The following is a 14803-nucleotide window of genomic DNA, read 5'->3' as shown; positions in this document are numbered from 1 at the left end:
AGTGTCACTTGGAAACACACCTGTGGTTTGCTTTTAAAAATAACATGAATTCATGGATTCAATAAAACCATGACAGACATTTGTAATAGGAAATACTACATAGAAAAATACATTTTTAAAGATATTCAGGGGCTCTGTTTTGATTCTTTGGTATAACTTTTACATATTAATTAGTGACTTCATGATGATTTAAAACTGTTTAGCAGATATATGAAGTACTTCAATTTTCATAGAAAAAAATTTTAACTTCAAATTAATGGCGTAGTTTTGCATGATAGGAAGCCAGCTTTTGTTTTTCAGGCAATTTCATGATATAGTCTCATTATGAAAGCATACTGTTTTTCAATAAAGTCCCCCAAAAGGATGTTTTCCTTCATGTGATTATTAATAACTAAGAATAATTCATGAAATAGACTGACAATTACTGATAATCGCTAAGAAGCTGTTCTGAAAGTCATAAGCCTGTATTCTTGCAGAGCGTATAACAGGTGTTCCCATTCCCTGTGTCCTTTGTATACACATTCACTCTGTATTCAAATCACAGAAGCAAGAGGCAGGATAGGGTCTGTTACCTCACTGCTAATTTCCCTAGCAAATAAACCAGCAGCTGCTGGTCCATGAACCAAGTTGCCACCAGGAACAGGGTGCTGTATGCATGGGACAGGATGCTTTCATGGAGCCCTTCAGCAGCACATTTGGGGTCTTTCAGTGCAAAATATACCTCCTTCTCTTAGGTAAGGCACTGCATGAATTGTGTTTTAGCTGTTGTTTTTTTTAAATTGTGGGCATAAGGTAAATATTTGCTGTAGGCTGTAGATTCACTCAGTTGAAGAACAGCTCAGAATCTTTTAAACAATAACACACTGTTCCACCAAAGAAGCAGGAACATTTAGGAGAAATGAGGTTCAGTAAATAGATGGTTATTGTTTTCTTAGAACAACAATTATTGTCAATAGCACTAGTTAAGAAAGTTAAAACATTCTACAAACCTAATGAATGTCTTCTTTTTACAGAGTTTACGTGTAGGTTCAATAGTCCTCAATGCATTTTATTTTCCAAAAATTCTTATAGGCTGTGAATTTGTGACCGCTTATAGTGAAACTCAAAACGATTTATGAGAATGGTTTTCTGTTTTTTACGTTAAAGATATTGTGGCAAGCTGTGAGCTCTCCTTCACTTTAAATTACCTATCTTATGAAATATGGAAAAAGGTGAGGTTCCAAACTGACAAAAAATATTTTATACACAATAGGGAGACGTGTGTAAAAAGTTTTTTCTTTAAAATGCCTTTTGCCTTTCTCTTTGCCCAATGGCTAGTCCTATTAAAAAAATTTTTCTCTACCTTACTGTTTTTCCCTCATTCTCCTCCTGATCCTTAGAGTTTAGAGGAGTCTTTCTCCAATATTCCCACTGTTTTTATGTCATCGTTATTTTCACCAGATATTCTCCTTTCTATTCTTTCCTGTTTATCAATTTTAAAAGTTATTAGCTTCTCGTTTTGTTTATATTCAACAGAAAGGAATTCAAAAAAGACTTTATTCCTTAAATTGTAACAACTTAGCTAAATAAGCAATTTAAGTTTTAGCCTTCTTCTGTAGTTTAGAGCCTTGCTTTCAGTGGTATATTTTGTTATAGTTTTCATGTAAATCTGATTGTTATTCAAATTTATACCTAATGTTATATGTATCCCACATATTTGAAATGTACAGTTTGCAAATTTTTTTAAAAGTGTTTGAGTTTCCCATAGTTGTGATTGTCCTAGTGTTTTTGTTGTCAAATTCAAGCCTATATAGATTTTTAGTTTTTGAAATTTTTAGAAAAATTAAACAATTACCATAACTAGCTTTTTATCTTTTCTTTTTTGCATTTTTCTGGGCTTTGAAAGTATTCTATGTGTCAGTGCCCCACTTAATTTTATAACTGGACTGCTGTCATTTCATAAGTAATGTTTTTATAATTGGCTTTAAGAAGAACTTAGAGACAATTCATTTGAGGAATTCAGCTAAAATAAAATTAAAATGTACTTGAGAGAAATAGATAGCATGTTCATAAGTAGTTAAAACAGTTATTATCCCTTAAGACTTTCTTTCTTAGGCAAATTTACTTTTCTCCATTGGTAATGTGTTGTAAAGACCAGAGATAGTGTGGAAATCTTTTTGTTTTTTGGAATGAATATCTGTTTGTCTTTTCTTTTAAAAAAATCTTCAAAATGTAATTTGTAGTCTATTCAAAGTACAATTTCATAATTTCTATTTTCTCTAAAGATGCAAGAGTTTATTTACAGTCAACAATAGTTTTGTTATGCTTGCTAATATCATAATACATGATAATGGGGAACTAAATGCCAACTATTTTGAACTGCATCTAGAGGTCACTTTGTGAAGTCTGATGTTTATATTCAATACAGTGAAACTGGGCTAGGGAGTCTTTTGTTGCCGGAATATAGATAAACTTTACAATATGACTTCAAGCGTTTCTTAACACTGGGCATTCCTTTATAATGCTATTGTTGTACAGTTTAAGAGAGTCTCTAAAAGGGAGATTATTGCTATAATTTTGTATGTCAGATTATTAATGGTATTATCAATGTTTCTCCAGATTAGTATAATGGCTGATATGCAAAAATTCTATTTTCCTTTTTTATACTCAAAAAATTAGTAGTAGTGAAACTAATAATGAAGTTGAATTTTTATTTAAGTCCAAATATTTGGAATATCAAAAGGAAATTAAGATTTCATCAATTTTTATATCATTTATTTTCTGGAAGTTTATTTGTCCATACAGAGGTTGACTTTCTAAAATCAATAGTTTTAGTCCTTTAGGTTTTCTCATACAACTAGAAAAGAGCACTTGAAAAATTTTCAAAATGAAGCTAATTTTTTTAAGTTAGTAAACTGCTGCTTTGGCGGCATGGTTTCATCACATTTGTAGCAGGGAATACAGCAATGGCAGGAGACTATGTGTTCCTGAAATGTAGAGGAAGCATCCAATTATCTGTTTATTCCCCAAAATTCACTATAACTAAGGATTGCATCATGCCAATGTTTAAAGATTCAACATTGTGATTCAAGATCCAAAAGTCACCAACATTTCTATTCTAGTGATGCTAGCACTCCATAGTAGTAAAGTGCCTCCCAACCATTTTCAGAATATTACAATCTCAGTTTATCTTTTTCAACTACAAAAAAAAAAGTAGATAAAAAAGGATTCTTCTCCTTACCACCCTCCCACCAACAAAAAATAAAGTAAACAAGGACTTCTGCGATGACTTCCTCAAACGACAAGAACAGATTGGCCAGAGTCGCATTCAGGCCGTCTATTCTACATCTCAGTCTAGCAGTGGTTTCTAGGTTGAGCTGTAAAACGTATTAAATGGAGTCGGTGACCAACTACTCACGTCAGAGGCGACTACTGAGTTTTATGTCAGCAGCCATGCAGCTTTGTCCAATGCATTCTCAAAGCAATGATGTGGATTCCCACCATCCCTCTTGATTCCTTGGCAATAAACATAGAATTGCCACTTTATTAAAGGATATCCGGGGGTTGACAACTTAATAAGTAGACTAAAACCTGAGACTCGATACTTCAGAATTCTTCGGGCCCTCTCTCAATTAAATACGGGCCCTTCACCTTCAAATGTAGGGTAGCTGCTACCCTGAGAAAAGCATCTCAGAATGTCAAGAACATAAATGTAAAGAATAGAGAGAGTCCTTAGACCTCATCTAATATTACTTTTTTCTCACACATGAGAAAACTGAGGTCCAGAAAACTAAAATGACTTGTCTAAGGTCACTTAACTGACCAATCACCATTTTATCCCAAGTATGTGTCCTTTACTAAGACCTTGCGTTTCAGTGGATTTCTAACTTTATCAAAGTATCAAATACAGAAATCTCTCTGCAAGTTTAGAGACTACGTTCCTGAAATCCCTTATTTCAAGGTAATTTGCAAGTGATAAATTTAAGAATATGTGGTGGAAATAGGATAAGGGAGTCCAAGATTAAGAGTGAACCAGGAAACCGTCATAAATATATTCATATTCACTGAAGTAAAAAAGGAGACAGCAGGGCTGTCCCGGTGGCGTAGTGGTTAAGTTTGCCCTCTCCTCTTCAGCGGCCCAGGATTCGCGGGTTCGGATCCCAGGTGTGGACCTACACACCTCTCACCAAGCCATGCTGTGGCGGCATCCCACATACAATATAGAGGAGGATGGGCACAGATGTTAGCTCAGGGGGCCAATCTTCCCCAGCAAAAAGAGGAAAGATCAGCAACAGACGTTAGCTCAGGGCCAATCTTCCTCACCAAAAAAAAAAAAAAGGAGACAGCAATATGCTTAATAAATACAGTGATAATTACATTTTACCTATCTTAAGTTAATAACAATGGGTACTCAAAAAACTAATTTTTGTTTATTGCTTACCAGGAACTTGGCAGGAGCTTCTTATCACCAATTTTAATGAAAGGAATATAGATGCATGTTGTTTTGCAAAGATAACATATACTAAGAGGACTCTTTTCCTGTACTGGTCCCCCATCCAAATGCCCAATGTCCCTCTAAATCTATGACTTCAAGAGCTTCACTCCCTTCTGTCAGCCTCTGCTGCACATATCTCAGACATCACTAGTTTAAAGTCCTAGATTTACTCTCTCATCTTCTTTTCTCTCTCTTATGATTTCCTTGCAGAAACCACTACTCCTTTTCTGCAGTCCACTTTATCTCGTCTTTAGAATTCCCAGCAATGAGTTTCTTCTTTTTCTAATGATTCTAATTAGGAACAACTACAAATTTAACATTTTTGCTTAACAAGAATGTTAACTTAAACATTCTTGCACAAAAGAAAACAGAAGAAAATCCTCATACCTTTACAACTTCTTCGTTATGGACCAAACCACTAAAATGAATGTGTGTGTTCAGCCCATTATCAGAAAAAATATATATATGTCAATCACAAATACACAGCCCAAGGAGACTGTTAAGACACGTTTCTTTTTCCCATATATTCACCTAATTTTCAGTCCGGATAGTCAATTTCAGTTGAGCATCTAGGAGTCCCTTCTCCTCTAACCTCCTCTAATCTTCCTCTTTGTGCACTCTCCTCCTGAGTTCTTTGCTCTAACTTCCCTGCCAGCCTCAGGGTCTCACTGTCTACTGACACCTAGCCAAAGACCAAAACCATGGAAATCTTTGCTCCCACCTCTACCCTGGGGAGGAAAGAGAGAAATTTACTGCTGATCGAACTTGATTCCTCATAGGAGCAGTCCTACATCTTTCAATTTCTCCAAAGAAATCATCGCAAAAGACGAACAAATCTTTTTACCTTTCCCTTCCTAATTATCCAAGTCACAACATGATTTGGATAAAGCTTGAAGATCCCCTTCCTTGTAGGGATGAAAAGGAGAGGGAATCAAAGAGGATAAATATTTTATATACTAGAAAATTGAAATTGTAAGAGATCCCTTTTTGTGCCTGAATTTCTATCTCTTCTCACCTACTTGAAGATTTTGTTCTACCTTTATCCATCTCTATTCTGCTTCATCAACATTTCACTTTCTAGTGTTTCATTTCCAGTAGCTGCAAACATGCTGTTCAGCATCCATGTAAAGAAAACAAGAAGAAAGAAAAAAACATTTTTCTGCTCTCCTTCACAGCAAAACTCCCAGAAGTGCTGTCTATACTTATTGTCTCCAATTTCCTTTCCATTCTTTCTTGTTTCCCTCACTGTTCAAAATGCTTCACATTTAAATTCCTCCCATTCTCTCCCCCACCATTTCAAATGTTCATATGATGAAGGTACCATATTGCTCCCTTGTAAAATGAGGATTTTGAAACAGAGAGTTTTTCATTAGGATTCCAGTAACATGGTAGCCTGAGCTAAGGAGGAGTTTCTTCGCGCTGCAAACACATAGAAATGCTAGATAAAGTAAAACAATATATCATGGCTCGAGGTAAAGATGGCGAAGTCTCTGGGTACCAGAAACTAGGAAGAAACCTGCAAGCATAGCAGCGAGTGCATGGGCCCAAACAGCCCAGGCACACAGGAAGTTAGGAGCCAGGGCTATGCAGTGGGCAGAGCTCCGAACTCCAAGGCCCTCCAGGCCCCTCATTCTCTCCTAAACCTACTTTAGTCAGGCTTTCGTGCCCAGTATATCCTTTCAACATTGCCTCTTGGATGTCTAATGGGCATCTAAAATGAACATATCCAAATCTGACTCCTGATCTTCTCCCAAAAAACCTATTCTCTCCACAGTCTTCTCCATGATTAACTCAGTTGCCGATTAATAAATGACAACTCCATTCTTCCAGTTGATCAAGTCAACAACCTTGGAAATATTCTTGACTCCCTTTGTTTCTTGTGTCCCATCCCCAATGTGTCAACAAATCCCATTAGCACCACCAGTCTTTTCTCACAATATCTTTTACTACCACCCTGGTCTACAGCACAGTCATCTCTTGCCTACCCTGCTCCTGCTCCTGCCCATGTTTCAGTCTATTCTCACAGCAGCTAGAGTGCACCTTAAAAAATAAATAGTAATATCCCTCCTCTGCTCGTAAAACTCCAATTACATCCCTATCTCACTCAAAGTAAAATTGCCAAAGTGTTTGCTGTAACTCTAAGACGCTGTCTGATCTGGCACCGGCCACCTTGCTGACCTCTTGTCTCACCACGCTCCTCCTCCGCTCTGCTCCATCTGCTCCTGCCTCGTGCTCTTCCTCAAACACACCAACCAGATTCCTGCTTCTGGGCAGGAATGACTGATCATGACTGATAACGGTTTAATGCCACTCTCCTTGGGATATTTGCACTGGGCAAGGCTTTAGCTAAAGGGGAAAACTTCCAATAATCGACTATTAAGCCATTTCAGAAGACTTTGGAGGAAGATTCTGAGGAGGAAGTATCCCCTCAGTGTTTCTCAAATCGCATAGTTTGATTAGGATGTGATATGACTCAGACATTAATGCTGTCACAATTTCAAATGCTTTTAAAGGTTTCATTGGACTTTAGAACTAATAATCTTTCCCAGTTCTCTTTTTCTTTAACAGTCATAGATAATAACTTCTGCTTTTCCTTTTCATCTTGGCTTTAAAGAAGTCACGCAATCAGCATAGTCTTTGGGTGGAGTTTTAAAATGCAGAAAGTTTCAGAGACAAATATTTACCTCTACAGGTAACCGATACTAGAATGGTTAGTACCAGAAGCGTCTCTTTGAAAAGGCTTATCACCCGATCAGGATCTCTCTGCATTGCCACTTTAGATTGTGAAATGTGGCTCAGGGTCTTGATGGCTCTCCTTTCCTTTGTGGCAGGTGCTTGCTCGGGGCTGAAGGTGGCAGTGCCATCGCACACCATCCATGGCATCAGGGGTCAAGCCCTCTACCTCCCTGTGCACTATGGATTCCACACACAGGCATCAGACATCCAGATCATATGGCTGTTTGAGAGACCCCACACGATGCCCAAATACTTACTGGGCTCTGTGAACAAGTCTGTGGTTCCTGACTTGGAATACCAACACAAGTTCACCATGATGCCACCCAATGCATCTCTGCTCATCAACCCGCTGCAGTTCACTGACGAAGGCAATTACATCGTGAAGGTCAACATTCAGGGAAATGGAACTCTATCAGCTAGTCAGAAGATACGAGTCACCGTTGATGGTGAGTCCACTATAAGTGCCATGGGCAGCTGGGTAGCATGGTAGTTAGCAAAGGCTCAGGAGATTAGACTACCTGGGCTTTAGGTCCTGGCTCTGCAACTTTGGGAAAACTAATTAACCCTCAGAGCCTCAGTGTCTCATGGCCTCATGGCACGAAAGACATTATCTACCTCATGAGGCTTTCTGAAGATTACATAAGACATGCATGTAAAGGATATGCACAGTGCCCCGCTAAAGGTAATCAAGCAACAAGTAGAATTTATTATTTGTTTGCTTGGGAACTATCAGTATAAAGTTGCTGATATAATGAGATGCAGAAAATCTTATTTTCTTAGAATGCACCCTGGGAAGAGCCCTATTTTTGTCATTTGGAGACTTTTATTTTGGTACACTGTTTGGGGAAGGTTGAGACTTGCTCAAGCACCATACTTAAGGAACAATAGAAGTTGCTGGAAATGTTCTCTGAGAGAGAGTGGGGTCAGCTAACTTTCAGACGTTTATTTTCCTTATTGAGGTATGTAACTGGCGTACCTTAAATATACTATGTCCTAAAGCCAACTTCTGATTTTTCCCTCTAAACCTGTTTGTTTAACAATATTCCTCCATTTTAGTAAATACCAACTCCATTCCATCAATTGCTCAGGCCCAAGCTTTTCAGTCATCATTGACCGCCTCTTTCTGTCATGTGCTACATCCAGCCCACAAGTTGACCCTGTCAGCTTGACCTTCAAAATATAGACAGAGTTCAGTCACTTCCCACCAACCCCACTACTCCCCGATCCACCCCATGTCAGCTTGGCCTGGGCTAGCCTAACAGCCTGTCACCTAGCCCCCTGCTTCCCCTCCTGCCTCCTCAGCTTAAAAGCCTCCCATAGCTTTCTGTTACTCAGAATAAAGGTCAAAGTACTCACAGTGGCCTACAAGGCCCAACATGATCTCCCCAACACACCCAGCACCTCTCTGACCCCATTTCCTACCTCTCTTTCTCTCACTCACTCTGTGCTGACCACACTGGCCTCCTCGCTCTTCCTTGAACAGGCCAAACGCACTCACACCTCAGGGCCTTTGTACTTGCTATTCACTCTACCTAGACTGTTCTTCTCCTAGGTAATAGCATGGATCTCTCCCTTATTTCCTTTAGGTCTCAGCAGAAATGTCACTTTATCTGTGAAGCCTTTCCTGACCACCTTATATAAAGTATAACCTCACTCCCCAAATACAGAGAGAGTGAGAGTGAGAGAGAGCAAGAGCGAGAGAGAGAGTTACTCTCTATCTTGAGTTCTGCTGTATTCTCTTCATAGCACTTAATTCCACCTGGGCGTATTATATATTTTTATTTATTTATTGTTTCTCTTCCCTACCTGGAATATGAGGTCCATGGGAACCGGGACTTTGTGTTGTTTCCTGCTTCGTCCTCAGTGCCTGAAACCTGTCGCTGGCTGTTAGTGGGTGCTCAGTGAATATCTGTGGAGGAAATGAGTGGAGATGAGAGAGACTGCAGCAGAGCAAAGACACAGGATGTGGAAGCAGATGCCTAGAGAGCAAATTTAGGAAACGAAAAGGAGAAAATTCTAAAGGAAATATTCATGAAATTCTCCTGTGTAATATCCTAACTCTCCCCAAAACTTTTAATAGAACATCCATTTCTTGTTAATGTGTAGTGAAATTGGATCTGTCTAAGGAAGTGCAACCCAAAAGCCTTACTATGGGTTTAGGGCCTGCCCACAAAGTCTTCTTAGGAAACTTCCACATTGGAGTTACACTGTTTTAGGCAAGTATATGCTCACAATACCAATGTCTATTCTAATGATTGGTTCTCCCCATGCAGAACCATCGACATGTTACCCTTGTGACTTATCCCATACCACATATATTTCCACACATAGACATATTTTAAACATAAGATTTTCTACATAATAAATATACATAACACATTTTTCTTTTTAAATCATAAAAATGTAACCAAAAGCTCTTCTAAATCCTTTGTTCTTGCCAGGGAAGATATAGGATTACACTGAGTGGACAGGTTGATTGCACCCATCTTGAGAAAGACTGGAGGCTTCAGAACTGCTCAGCTCCCCTGCAAGTTGCCTTTCAACTCCCTTTCTCCTTATCTTTCATTTTCTCCTATCTTCTCTGGGCTGAAGGATTGGGTCTGTTTGTGCCCTAATGAACATTTTCCAGTGTAGGAAAATGAAAGTATGAGTCAAGACAGATTTACCTGAGGAGATGCATCAACCCCAATTAAAGGCTTTGTAGAAAATTAAAATCTAAATATTGGAGCCTATCACCTGTCACTTATATATCATCCCACACTCTCTGTGTCCTGTAATCATACACGGAAGGAGATTATTAAATGCATATGTCTCCAAAAAGCAGGAAAGAAACGTTGCCAGAGTTAAAGCCATCTTCATTTTGTCACTAACTGCTCTGTAACTCTGGGCAAGTCACTGTCCTTTATCAGAGTCAAGAACCTCAAAGATTCATGAAGCTTGCTGAAAATGGTTGTGAGTACTTATATAATTCCCATCCTTATCCAACAATTTTAGAGTTAAAACTCAGGGAGAAAATATTTACCCATTCTTGGAAATTTATTCATTTGACAAATATGTATCTACTGTGTACCAGACCCATGAAATAAAACTATTTTCTTATGACTTGAGGTTGCAACAGAAATTTCTATTGGATTTGTCTTTTATATCTCTAAAGTGGTGTAATCCCAATAACACATTTTATCCTATTTTCAGATTGAATTGCTGTTGAAATGTAGGCTTTGGTTTGTCAAAGTGATTGACATAATGTTGCAACACAAATGCAAAGCAATTAGAACATATAATTACTTTGCTTACATAGAAGGAAAAGTAAATGGTACATATGTGATTCTCTCAAACTTTCCCTCAGTCTCCCAAAAGCATAATATATATGAGCTTTATATTTTACAGGTGATTGATAGAAATTTGGGTTCACCATATCTACCCCAACCAGCTGCTCTTGGGACACTAGGACAAATCAGGAGAGAGGAATAACCATGTGAATTTTCCCTCTGAGAGTCTACCTTTGTGGTATTGGGGAAAGCACAATGAACAGGAAAGAATGAAGTGGGCATTTAACTTCAGTTTACCACTAACTGTATTATCTATAAAGTAAAGGTTCTCATTAGAAAATCCTTGCAGTATAAGTTCTAGAATTTAGTAATCTCTGCTATAAATGATACTTTTATGTTTTATCATTTTGCATTTTCTGTAACTTTTTTATTCTCTTCTTTAATTATTGCCTGAACTGTCCACATTTACAAGGTATAAAACTGTAGAATCATTTCCCCAGGATGTAACATTTGAAAGTCCTCACAGACTTTTTTACAATTCCCTGGTGGCAAAAATCATTTCTATCTCTCTTGATATTGCAGACCCTGTCACGAAACCGGTGGTGCAGACTCAGCCTTCCTCTGGGGCTGTGGAGTACGTGGAGAACATGACCCTGACGTGCATTGTGGAAGGGGGCACCCGACTGGTTTACCAGTGGCTAAAAAATGGGAGGCCTGTACACACCACCTCCACCAACTCCTTTTCTCCCCAAAACAACACCCTTCATATTGCTCCAGTGACCAAAGAAGACATTGGGAATTACAGTTGCCTGGTGAAGAACCCTGTCAGTGAGATGGAAAGTGACATCATTATGCCCATCATATATTGTGAGTTTTTTAAAAAAATATTCATGAGTTTTCTTCTGGGAATTTCTCACAAGGATAATCACAGAGAATATCAACACAAGATGTCATTTGGTTTTTATCATTATCTTAGTGCAATACTAGTTGTAATCACACTTCCTAGGCACTGTCTTGTCATGAAATATATTTATTTGCATAACCCTATTTCTTGAAGATCAAGTTGAGATACTGGTCAGGGGCCTTTCAGGATACATTTTGTGACTTAGTTCATTGTGTGACCTTATTTCCAGTGGAAAGTAGAAACCTCAATTTCAAGAACCCAAAACCATGCAGAAGGCCCTAATTTATCCATCCCCAAGGAGGAAGAGTTGGTGATTGTAAACTGGGAGAGAGATGTGCTCTGTAGCTGACCACAGGGAGAAAGAATGCTCCCAGGTCATGGGAAATGAATGGGTAGTGCATTCCAGAGCATGGCTGTTCTCTCTGCCCATTTTCTCAGTTCCATTTTTAGAGGCAGGGTACAGGGAGCATCATAGTGTAATTATTCTGCACTAAGGTATTCAGGTCCCCAGGGAACAGTAATTATTTCGGATTTGCATTTTCTTTGATTCTTTTTTTCTGTTCTTGTTGCTATTGTTTAGCCTCATGTACAGAGTTAAGTTCATAAACTCTTCAGTTTCTGTCATAACGTTATCACCAACCCAAACAAGATCCCTTTCTTTATTGTATTTTTCCCCAGTCCCCTCTACTCCATAGCACCACAATATGTTTAATACTGCCTTCTAACTTCAGCTTTGCACTGGGCTTCTCATCCTCCACACTAGTGACATTTGGGGCTGAACAGCTCCTTGTAGTGGGGGCTGTCCTATGCCTTATAGGATGTTTTAATAGCATCCCTGGCCTCTTCCCACTACATACCAGTAACAATCCCCCTCCAGCTGTGACAACTAAAAATGTCTCTGGACATTGCTCTATGTTCCCTAGGAGGGAATGGGCAGAATTACCCCTAGTTGAGACCCAATGGCCTATCACACTGGGAAGTCTTCCTATCAGTTACCATGTAGCTTAGAGCTTAGCCACAACAGCAGATTCACAAGAAAAGTGAGGCATAGTGAAGGAAAACTTCTCACCCCTGTGGCGTGAGGGTGGAGGTTTCAGCTGGTTGGACCATAAGGATAGAATTAAGACTGGTAAATTCAGAATTCAATGTCTCGGGCCGGCCCCGTGGCTTAGCGGTTAAGTGCGTGCGCTCCTGGCGCCCTGGGGTTCAGATCCCGGGCGTGCACCAACGCACCGCTTCTCCGGCCATGCTGAGGCCGTGTCCCACATACAGCAGCTAGAAGGATGTGCAGCTATGATATACAACTATCTACTGGAGCTTTGGGGGAAAAAAATAAATAAATAAAATTATAAAAAAAAAAATTCAATGTCTCAAAGATGAACCAGTCCCTTCACTCAGAAACAGAAAAAATTTTATTAAAGAGTGCCAAAGAAGAAGGAAAGTATCATTTTTCACGGAGAACTACCAAAACACCGCACACTGCAAGCAAATTATATAAAATTTGTTACAATCGTTAGTTATATTGTGTTTAGCAATGGCATTATTTTCATAGCTGAACTTTTGGCTGTATTATTACAGTAGTTTTACATAATCTTATACTTAGATAACATTGTGAAAAATATTCTGTCTGCCTTAAAACTTGGGCTGAGGAATAGATTCACAAAGAAATTATAAACTGACTGTCTGTATGACTAGCATTGAATTAGAGTAAAAAATTAAGATTTAGTGCAATCTATTTATTGTGTAGTCATATTCTTGATTGAATAAGGTTATTCTGACATGAATTAAAACTTCCATTCAACTCCAAGTAGCACAGACCTAAACATTCATCTTATTTAAGCACAGTGAAAAAAAACGTGAGCAGAGCGAATCAAATCTAGGCCTGTGGAGGCACATCCTTACATTATATTTTATTGTTTGGTCTAAATGGTTTACATTCACATAGAAAAGCTACAAAATGCAAAACAAGATAGTAAACCAGCCAGATATCATCTAATGAAAATTAATCCCAAGGAACCATCACTCCATGTGGTGAGAGACAACAGGAAGTGAGACTGTGTTGGAGCATCCTTGTTAACTGAAGAAACCCTTGTCGTGGTTTGTTTTGATCATGTGCTCTAGTTAATATCACGTCATTGGGGGAATGCATTGAATACTGCACTGGTTATGAGCCTGAGCTGTAAACTCAGACTGTCTGGGTTAAAGCCCTGGCTCTGCCATTACCAGTGTGTGCAAGTGACTCCCCCATTCTGTGTGTCAGTTCTCTCATCTCTTTATCTACACTGTCCCCAGTGTAAGAAGGATGGGGAGGATTAAGTGAAATTTTATGTGTAGAGAAGTCAGTGAGTGGCACATAGGAAGAACTCAATAATGTTAGCTCTTTTTCTTTTCCTTTCTTTTCTTTTTTTTTTCCTTTGAGCCAAAACTATGCTGACATAATTGACAACATGACAGCAAGAAGTTTGGAGAGCCTGGATAATTTAGAAGATACCTTCAAAGAAAAAATTGAAAGAATACCTTGAGAAGAACTCTTTTCTTCCCCAAACATGACCATTCTTTAATTTAACATACTTTTTCTGTAGGAAAATATTTTCTTTACATCAGTTCTTTCTTATATCTATCTATTTATCTCTGCATCTATCTACCTATCTTTAAACTCTAGCCATAGATTTAAATTTAAAATTCCTAAGGAAATTGTATAAGCAATTACAGGCACATAAAAATATCATTTGCATCTTTAATTATGCTTCCATTTTGCAATACAGTTTATTTTTGTCTGGCAAAGTGAAAATAAGATCTTTCTTTCAACATGTGCAAGTTCATGCTCCAATCTCATTATTATCACAGAATATGCTGACATACAGTGTGGAAAGTATAAAAATGGGGAAAAAATCCATAATCACACCTGTAAATGCTAAATATTATGCTTCAAACTCTAAACCTTCTTTCCTTTCCTGTGTTGTTTGAAAGAATTAAAATATCCCAATTTGAATAAATTCAGATTTCACGGAATGTATCTTCTATTTACAGACTGAACTTTCTTCTTTACATTCTTTTAGACATAGTCTATGGAAATCTCACAGAGAAACGTCTGTCACGAGTATAGGCTAATGACAAATAGCAAGATGAACGCTGAGAAAATTTACAAATTGTTCCATTTACACATTGTAGAGATGATTTAAAAAAGATTTTTACTTTCATTAAAAGGTAATTGTGAAAATAGTATTGTTAATTTATTTTCTTGATTATTTTTACATTCAAATGCAAAAGGCTTCGCTTGGTCAACATCTCACCTTACTGATATTCATTCATTCACTCATTCATTCATTCATTTATTCACTAAGTTTAATTTGATTCAAAAATCAAACATCACAGTCTTATTTTTGCTAAGCAATTATTACCTATAGAAACATATGTGTA

The 14803-nt window shown here is 38.1% G+C and overlaps 1 protein-coding gene across 3 annotated transcripts in view; it reads left to right on the top strand.

Moving 5' to 3' along the window:
- Positions 1-655: 655 nt before the first annotated feature.
- Positions 656-14803, top strand: part of HEPACAM2 (HEPACAM family member 2) — a 36894-nt gene continuing 22746 nt past the window's right edge. The window contains exons 1-5 of one of the 3 annotated variants that reach the window (XM_058525643.1): positions 656-734; positions 1147-1211; position 3643; positions 7306-7656; positions 11062-11346. In XM_058525643.1, the coding sequence (XP_058381626.1) occupies positions 656-734; positions 1147-1211; position 3643; positions 7306-7656; positions 11062-11346 (781 nt within the window). Of the gene's footprint in view, positions 735-1146; positions 1212-3642; positions 3644-7262; positions 7657-11061; positions 11347-14803 lie in introns of those variants that run through there. The other 2 variants (XM_058525652.1, XM_058525661.1) reach the window with 2 other exon arrangements.

This window comes from Diceros bicornis, chromosome 3 (assembly GCF_020826845.1).
Source record: "Diceros bicornis minor isolate mBicDic1 chromosome 3, mDicBic1.mat.cur, whole genome shotgun sequence".
Taxonomy (NCBI): Eukaryota; Metazoa; Chordata; class Mammalia; order Perissodactyla; family Rhinocerotidae; genus Diceros; species Diceros bicornis.
This window is presented reverse-complemented; position numbering and strand designations above follow the sequence as displayed.